The sequence below is a fragment of the Etheostoma cragini genome, chromosome 4, assembly GCF_013103735.1.
Source record: "Etheostoma cragini isolate CJK2018 chromosome 4, CSU_Ecrag_1.0, whole genome shotgun sequence".
NCBI lineage: Eukaryota > Metazoa > Chordata > Actinopteri > Perciformes > Percidae > Etheostoma > Etheostoma cragini.
In genome coordinates this window covers 19,287,643-19,297,322 of record NC_048410.1, presented here as the reverse complement: position 1 = coordinate 19,297,322, position 9,680 = coordinate 19,287,643, and the positions used below count along the sequence as shown (strand labels likewise).

General features: G+C 40.2%; 1 protein-coding gene across 3 annotated transcripts in view; it reads left to right on the top strand.

Annotated features, from left to right (window-relative positions):
- The window catches only part of ppp1r16b (protein phosphatase 1, regulatory subunit 16B), a 76,900-nt gene extending 68,822 nt beyond the window's left edge, over window positions 1-8,078 (top strand). For all 3 annotated transcript variants that reach the window (XM_034869319.1, XM_034869320.1, XM_034869321.1), the window contains exons 6-11: window positions 286-410; window positions 4,017-4,142; window positions 4,228-4,303; window positions 4,731-4,860; window positions 5,212-5,359; window positions 6,199-8,078. In XM_034869319.1, coding sequence (XP_034725210.1) covers window positions 286-410; window positions 4,017-4,142; window positions 4,228-4,303; window positions 4,731-4,860; window positions 5,212-5,359; window positions 6,199-6,666 — 1,073 coding nt within the window. In that variant the 3' untranslated portion in view covers window positions 6,667-8,078. The remainder of the gene's footprint in view (window positions 1-285; window positions 411-4,016; window positions 4,143-4,227; window positions 4,304-4,730; window positions 4,861-5,211; window positions 5,360-6,198) is intronic.
- The last annotated feature ends 1,602 nt before the right edge of the window (window positions 8,079-9,680 follow it).

Genomic DNA, 9,680 nt, shown 5'->3' with positions numbered 1-9,680 from the left:
CCCCAAAAAAAAATCAATACATGCTGAGAAGCATTTATTATGGACGCCATGAACTGCTTGTAGAAAACCTCCAGTGTAATTTAAAAAAAGATGTTGCTGTCAATCCAGGAAATGAATTTTTCTCTCCAGCGTTCATTTTTTGATGTTAGTTTTTATGAGCAAGCATTGGGAAGTGTTCCTGGGCCCTGGCCTCTGTCCCTCCATGTGGCTCAGATCAGGGAAGTGGGGAAAACTGTCCGCCCTTGTGCTTGACGCTGTGGTTCTGCTTGTGCATTTGATTGACAGGCATCACCCAGGAGATGATCAACGAGACACGAGCATCAACCGAGAGAAGGATGCTGGGAGACATTCAGGAACTGCTGAGACAGGGAGAGGAGGTCAACCAACAGGACTCTCAGGGAGCCACGCTGGTAAGACTTTTTGCTCATTACGTTTGACTTTTCTCTACCAATATCAATTTTAAACAAGCTGACTAAATGTTTTTTGTCATTTCAACAATTAAAAATATGACTTAATGAAAATATCTCTTCTCTTAGGACCAGGGTATAAAGAATATGTCAAAACACCAGACACAATATTAAAACAGTACAATTAAAGTTTGTTAAAGTACATACAAGGTAAAACTGAAACAAAACAAAGTAGCAGTTGAAATGTAAAAAGATGACTAGCATGGGTGTGTATTTGTTTCATTGAATTATTTTAGTACGAAGGGGCCATCTCCAAAAGTTATGAGGCAATATAATGTATTTTCCTATGGAAAATGATCTTGCTGAAAGGTTTTATTTGGAAAAAAGGTTTGAAAAGGAAGCAGGGGACACACCTGAGTGTGGCATTTAAAGCTGCTGCACCAGCAGCTTGTATTGACACCAGACAGGGTGCATCCATAGCATCATGCTGTTTAATTGCACTGACACCATTGTTATGTTGCCACAGAAACTGGGATTTATTAGACTAGACAACGTTTGAATATGCTTGATATGGCAATAAGACAAGACATGTTCCTAAAGCGGTTTGGGCATATAATTGGGTAGACATGATTGATCATTACCTTGAGACTAAACACTACAGAGATATAAATAAGGCTAAGTAACTCTTTCCCAGCAGCCTCCAAGCCGGCAGTCAAGAGTCTAAGCCGTCATGGTGTGATTTATATGACAAATGTGCTGCAGAAACACACATGACTCTTGTAAAATGATCAAACATCAAGATCTGCACTAAGGGGAAAAATGGAAAGGGTGTGTAAAGATTCAGGGGACCTTCTTCATTATAGATTTACCTTTTAATGATCATTTGCTCTGGAACACTGGCTCATAAGGCTATAAAACCGTTGAAGCTAATCAGGCATTTAGAGACTCATTATAATCTTCTTAAAGGCAAACAGGATTTCAAATTGCTCTGCGGATGTAAAAGTGATGTGAGCACTGAATACACCTGCAGTCATGATGTTGGATTAGAATAAACCTTTAATGACAAATATGTATGCATGAAGGAAAACAATATAAATATTTATAAATAATACATTAGGAATTGACTGACAATCATAAAAGCAAAATGATCACAGCTGTATGCATAATGATGGTAATTTATTTTAAACAATCCACCATTGGCCTAATCAATGAGCACAAAAAGCTTGAGAAAAGCGTGTATATGGGGGGGTGCGTTGTGATATTGTGAGTGACAGTCTCAAAGGCCTCTTGAACTGACGGAGCCCCGGAGGTGACATGGAGGGGGGAAAAAAACAAACATGTACTGAGACAAACGCTTTTGCAAGATCCTGACTCTGACACGCCGGTGTGTGGACGGGGGTGTGTATGTGGGGGTGTGTGGGTGGAGGTGTGTGCAACAACAAAAATTTCTCTAACAAACATGTTGGGGACAAACACTTTTGCAAGATCTAGAATGTTTTGGGGGGAATTTGTTTATTTTTTTTTAAATTTTGTTGTCACAATCAAGAGCTTGCAAATGTGATGGTTCCAGTAAGTTTTTTTTACTTTTTTTATGTATAATTCTTTTTTCTTCTCCATGTCAGAGTCAAGAGCTTGCAAATAAAACTTGAGATCACACAAAAGTACGTTTTTTTGTAAATTCTTATTTTTCCCCCCCTCCATGTCACCTCCGGGGCTCCCTACATCCTACATGTGTCACACAGTAAAACTGCTTTCATTCCTGCACGTTATGTCAGATGCGTTAGAGAGGACCCACACATGCATGGGAACGATATGAAGACACTTTCTTTTGCTTTAAATAGTGAGTCACAGTCACATGTTCCTGTGTGGATAATTCCTTTGTTTTAGTTTAATTGGTGATGAGTACCTACTAAAATGGTCACCAAGTTTGTTTTGGAAGGTCAGTGCACTTATGCATGAAAAAGCCAAGTAAGGCACAAAACTGTCATTAGCTATAATTTCCTGAGTAGGGCATATAATGTCCAATGCCTTAATGAAGTCTTTATTAAATATGAGGGATTTATCTACGCTGCGGAAACAACGTGACAGATCACTGGATGGAAATAGCCAGGAGACATTACATGGTAGTAGACCAAAATAACCCTGTTAAGCTTTAAAGTCTAACCACAGATTGTCTGATTGAGCCGCTTGTCCCTTGCTTTAATACATCCTGTTAATCTTCATTTGAGCATGATGAAGCAAACTAGAGCATGCAAATCTCTGGCAAAGAGAGGAAGATTGTTGTGTCCTTGTTTTGGCCGCTCCCAGGAACAATGATTTTAATCTCATGTGGTTGCAAATGGGTTGATCAAACGAGAGACAATTTAATTCATACAGATATCTGTTTAATTTAACCGGTGCAAACAAATGGTACGTAACACAAAGTCATAGAGAATTTAAGGTCCCAATATCAATCAAATTAACCTGCATTTTTTAAGCTAGCTTCATATTATATTTGTCTAGCATGTCTCACAGATTCATTGGGATTTGCATAATCAAAAACACACTAATTGTTAATCTAATGATTAAACCCTGAACATACCTAAAAATGTCTAAATACCAAAAAGATATCCTTTATCCTTCCATCCAAGACACTCACTTTTAAAGTTGACCTTGTAGTTTTCCCTTTTTGTTTCCGCTCACATCATCTTATACCACACTCTTTGATATGATCACATACATATTTAGTAGCCGCTTGTGCAGCTCCTCATCAAACATATGATGTAGAGCTGAAACAATTAGTTGTTCAATCACTTAGTCACTATAAAAGTAAATTATTGGCAGCATTAATCAATCTTTTTCTTTCTCAAGCAAAAATGCCAAAGATTACTGGTCCCAGCCTCTCATATGTGACTATGTAATGGGATATCAAATATCTTTGGGTTTTGGACTGCTAGTCAAGATACCACCTATGGCTCTGGAAACTGATTGGCATCTTTCTATTTATAATTTGCCCCCATGTAGTTGTTATCTTTGGAAACTTTGGTCTAACAGTTAGAATTAGACGTAAAGGAGTGTGAGTATGAACAATGTTCGGCTGTATAACTGAAGTCTGCACTCACTAAGACTGGAGTTGATAGCCTGATAAAATAGATATATTAATCTTCCCTTTCCTCCGCTCCTGGTGAAATTGTTTCCTCGTTCAAGTCTGACCTGGGTCATCTCAGGCCAGCAGGATCAGTTTGTATCTCTGACTGTTAATACTGACCCCCCCCCCCCCCCCCCCCCCCCCCCCCCCCCCCCCCCCCCCCCCCCCCCCCATCAGACTAAAATGATGGCAAAGCCTTTTTACTATGTACTTAATCTGACAAAACATTAGGGATTGAAGGTGCCTAGTATTGCACCCACATCCCCAAATTTGGACCCAAGTGAATATCTGATGTAGATTTTTGCAGGTCTAGCGTGATGTCCTTTATGGTCCACATTTTTGAGTTAGTATAACTTTATTATTTGGCATCTAAATTGTGTCTTTAGTGTGAAATCCATGCTGCACTTAATGCACAGAGCATATCTAAAGCAAATCCTGAGCATTGGAACAAACCTAATCATTGTTCCTCCTCTGCCCTGTAGCTCCACATCACAGCAGCAAGTGGCTACGTGCAGGCTGCAGAGCTGCTGCTGGAGGGGGGGGCCCGCATGGACCTGAGAGACTCGGACGGATGGCAGCCTCTTCATGCTGCAGCGTGTTGGGGTCAGGTAAGGTAAACACAACAGGAAACAGATAAGAGCACACACAAAAGGTGTCTGAAACCATTAACGGAATTTTCTGCTGCTGTTCCAGATGCATGTGGCAGAGCTGTTGGTGTCTCATGGAGCCAGTCTCAATGCCAAGACCTTCCTAGATGAGACCCCCATCGGTATATTTACACCTCAACACTCTTTATCAATGCACCTGGTGGGGGTTAAAAAAACAAATATCTTACCTCAGCACGCTCATTTTCAGATTCTTCAGTCAATACAAGTTTTACCATGAGTTAACAATGAGTTCTGTTCTTGTTTAGGAAAATCTAGACCTTGTTTGGGCTGTTTTAGTCTAATCCGCTTCTGTCTTGATGGTTGGTAAATTCTAAAATGGTGACGTTTTACAGCTTCAGTATATGTTAACAGTCAGTGTAAAAAAGTACTGTATCAGCACCACTAAAGATAAGTATCTAAACAAATTCATTTTATAAACCTGGTTTAGTTTTTTATCTGTAAGAGAGTAGCAAAGCACAACAAACAGAGTTTTATTTAAAAGGAGCTGACATGTCCTGTCCTCCATCCTTCCCTCCTTCTCATTTGAAGATCTATGTGAGGATGAGGAGTTCAGAGCTATCCTGCTGGACCTGAAACACAAACATGACAATATCATGAAGTCACAGCTCAAACACAAGACCTCACTGTGTAGGCGAACGTCGAGTGCAGGGAGTCGTGGGTAAGTGCTGACATCTGCTGGTGGTACTGCTGCTACTACAAATGGTACATTGTTTACTTTGTTGTTGTTTTTTTACTCCCAATGAGACCTTCTTGTCCTTGCCAATGAAGTACAGTGTGCAGATTGGTTTCTGCGTCCGTAGTGTTTCTGTAAATGTTTCTGATGTTTTTAGATGAGCAGCCGCCCTTAATCTTCAAATGTGAAGTTTAGGAAATATAAACTATTCCAGACGGTATAATCTAGAAATGAGTGTTATGTATAAATTGTGATTGCGCTTAGAAATACTTTATTCATATTTGTTGGCATGTTTCTTTCATTCTTGCACTCTCTCACTGGAACTCTTGTCCACAGGAAAGTGGTGCGGCGGGCCAGCCTGTCCGACAGACATAACCTGTGTCGGAAAGAGTACGAGACGGAGGCCATCGTGTGGAGGGGGGGGAGGGAGGAGCAGGAGGAAAAAGAGAAAGAATCTGATCAGGAGAATAACCAGGTGGTTAATGTGAGTCTTCAGGGGGCTAGTTTATTATTATTATTATTATTAGTTAGTAGTAGCATCAGGTAAATCTAAGCATAGTTATTCATTTGTTAAAGTTTTAAAAGTAGCGTTTAAGAATTGATTCTGTGTTTAAATGTTTAAACTTCCTGCACAAAACTTATCGGATGTACTGTATATGACAGGACTTAGATATTTTTGCACAGCCAGCAAGGCAGTAATCTTATCTACGCCACACATCTGTGTCTAAATGTCAGATGTCAGTGTAGGTGTGTCAGAGTTACAGAGGCTTCCTTCAAAACTCTCGATAATCAAACAGTTAAACAGGAAGAAACCCACAATGGAAAAAAACTGCAAGACAATCCTCCACAAACTGGAGTGCACTCAGTATGCATACCATACCGTTTGAGTGCTACAGTTGCTCTTCCTCTGGTGGGGGAAAAAAAAATATATATATATCTGTTTGGCTCTAACTATGATCACTATTGTAAGCACTACTAAGCTTCCACACACTGACTGCAAAAAACCGAGGCCTGTTATCAACAGATAGCTAGCTAATCAAAAGGTTTAAGAGAAACAAAGGATTGATGATCTGAAATGGGAGTACATGGTGGAAGAAAAGTACATGTGACCCTTTTGTCACGAAATGCATTGAGCAACAGGGGAGACTTTCTCTATATAATAGCACATAAAAGGGCTTTCCATCTCATTTTATTTGAGCTTAAGCACCAGATCAAAGATTTCAATTTTCCCCTAACAGAGTCAGGCCAGCGTGTATTTAATTATCTAAAAGAGAAGATTTATACAGGGATTAAAGTTATCTCTATGTTCTTGATGTCCCGCAGGTCAAGCCAGTCATAGCTGTGGAGCTGCCAGCTGTGGAGCTGCCAGACAAGCCCAAACTGTCCACCATCCTCAAAGATGGCAGCAGCAAACAGAACGGGCTCATCTGCACGATGACGTCCACGCCGCCGCAAGCGCCCTCTAATGGTACCTCAGCATCGCTCGATTCCTCCACTCAGGAGGAAGCGTGTCCGAGAGAGCGCGCTCAGACTCTGTCGGAGCTCAAGAAACAGAGGTCCGCCGCTAAATTGTTGAATCATCCCTTGTTCAACGGTCACCTAGGTAACGGCTCCACAGACTCCTTCACTGATGCCAAAAACAACTCCGAGGACCCCCGCATGCCACTGGTCTCCTCCAATGGGAACACGGTTTACTACACGCCAGCCAGTGGTGACCCACCCCTCCTCAAACTGAAACAGCCAATAGACGAAGAGCAGCCGAAGGCGCAGACCTGCTGCTGCGTGTCATAGCACCCTGGTCGCTTGACTGTTGACGGAACAGCGTTTGCACAGAGAAGCAAGGAATGGGCTGTGAGAGTGAAGAGCGAAAGGAAGGAAAGTGTGTTCCTGTCTTCTAACATCCTTTTCTCCACACCTTTAATCTTCTCCCAGAGAATATGGCTGGCCTGAAGAAAAAGTTTAGAAACTTTACTTGAGCCATGCCATTAGACTCTTCTACAATAAGAGACACATTCCCCAAACACAGACGTGTTGTAAGCATAGCAGAGAAGAAGAAAAAAAGAACCGGGCAGTGTCACTTGGATTAAAATTAATTTTCTTATATGGAGTCTACCTACAAGACAAATGGATGGAAAGAGCGCAAGAAGGTCCGACTCTGGCCCTGCTGTCCCCAATTCACCGTTTTAAGAATCAAAGTGTGGACAAACTGTATTCAAGCTTTTCACATGGGAAAGGGTCGAAAAGTTTGAATCAGGAGAGACGAGATCTCAAGGTACAAGGTGCATGTCCTGCCCTCAGAGATGAGTTTTTTTTCTACCTTACATGTGGATGGTTATCTTGTAATTAAACATTTTCTTCAACGCAAACCCCAATATTCTTGTAGTTTTCAAATGTGCAGCAAGGCCATCAAAGAACGGTCCACAGATGTATCGCATTACATCACGTTTTACTACAACATATCAGAAACAGTGAAACGTAGCAAAAAGAGAGCTGTGACGTCTCTTGTGAAGTATCCATCATGTTAAAATGTTGCCTGTGTACGTAAAGTGAAGGAATGCCATGAATCAGTGGTGAAGCAGTCAGGAAGTGTACTTCTACAGCGAGAGATAACAGGCAAGACTATAGTTCTGCACTAGTGTTTGAAACTGTCACTGTATTCTGTCAACTATAGTTCACCTCACCGTCCTCTCATATCAAGCCTGAACTGACAGGTCATGCTCTGTTTCATGCATAACCCTCTTTGTGCTCTCTTGTTTAGGTAATTTAAGCAAACATGGTTTAAAAATGACTGTACATTTCTTTATTTATGAAATGAATGCAATGTGTAAAAAACAGTATGTTTCCTAAAGTTGAGTGTATTTATTATTTGGATGGTGTGTGTAGAGAGTGAATGCAATATAAGATGTGCTGGGGAGTCTTCCGGCAAAGCACCTTCTGAGATGGAACTGATAAAGTGAAGTAAGGGTTACTGGTTACTAAGTGTACATGCTATTAAAATCACACAAACAAGCCATCTTATATTGGATATTTGTGTCACTACAAATGACAGTGTTATTTGTTCATGTTTTGGGTTGTTATTTCTTCTTGTGGCCATTGTGTGGCTTTGTCTTCTCCCAGTCACTGTATTGTTTCATTAACAGAAATTGTAAATGCCATGTAACGTATTACTGTAAGTATAGTATGATTTGTATGCTTCCCTCAGTTTAAAAATCCCCCCACAAAAAACATTTATCCACACAGGTGAATCATGCCTTCAACATGAAATATAAAAAACTACTAGAAAAAAAATGTACCAAAAGTAGCTTCTCTGCTTAATTAAAAAATACAGTTTACAGGTTAGTTGAGAAGATCGACAGCGCTCATTTATGTACGCTAAAATTGTAGCTGGAGCCAGCAGCTGGTTAGCTTAGCGCTTCCTACATACAGCATCAAACTATTTCTTTTTGGCCTTTGACTTTGATTTGGTAATTTCCTCGGACATTACCTGGTGAAAAACCACGTTTTGGGTTTTAGTAGACTAAACAAACGAAATGTGTTAACGGATCTTTTTCACAGCACATATGACTCATCATAACAGGAAAAGCACAGATGAAACTAAAAACTCTAACAATGGCTTCGTTCCATTAAGTGTACCAGGAAGCCTCTCCAGTGAGCCAAGGTGTACCAAACCTGGCTCACCTAAAACTTGGAATGGAATACATCCATCATTGGTATTAATTACATGTGGGACTTTTCTGCTTTGACCTGTCAAAATGCCTGCTGTGGGAGCTTTTACACATGCTGATAGGCAGATTTGTATAGATTCCAGTTGTTCCAGCTTCATGTATTTAACACACGGATATGAGTGTGTTAGCAATCTCCTCATCTTATTCTCAGCAAAAAAGTAGATAAACATAATATTTCCCAAAAATGTTTAACTCCAACATTCTACTTTTTCTTTAATCTCCTTGTGAGTGCCAAATAGTCATCCATGAATAAAACAAGTTATGAGGACATTTTGAACAATGGGGGAAGACTTTCTTGGCGTTATGGTGATTTGTTTGTTTCCATCCCCTTTAAACAATGGATTACCCACAATGCCTCTACCACTTTATCCCGACAACTTCAACTGTACAGTGTCAAATATTTGTACAGATGCCTTTGTAAATATAATTGTATAATATGTCCTTATCGGTTCCCATGAACTGCAGTTACATGTCTGTGTTGTTACTGTTAACGAACATATATAAAAACACAATCACCCACACTGATGAACAGTGTTAGAGATTTGGTTGTCAAGGGGGAAACAGAGTCTAGTTCGACCTCCTCAGTAGTCTGACACTCTAAAATTTATCTGGAAATTCAAGTGTAGTGAGGTGTCATCATATTTAGTATGTTTTTCCTGCTGATGCGGTGACCAGTGTCTGCGGTTTTGTTTGCTTTTTTTATTTTATTTTAAGTTCTCATAGGAAGACGTTTGTTTCTTAACTCAATTCGAGGAAGTACAAACTAAGTCACATTCAAAGAGATTGCTACATCCCCTTTTTGGTTCCTTCTTGTTCTCTTAAGACGTGTCTCAGGCAGTGACATCATTTTTTTATGGGTCAAATTAACCTCACTAGAGTTCCTCCAGTTTGCGTTTATCCAAGCTGCTGCAATCAATGCCATTTAAATGTTGGTTCTGCTTCTTTATTAATCAATGAAATCCAGATCACATCCAGTTGTAAATGTTGAGCTACGATCTTGTCAGTATTAGCCACGACAGTAGGCTGTTAAAAGGAACCCCGTGTCCTCATGGTGTATTATGACATGCTGTTTAGAAAATT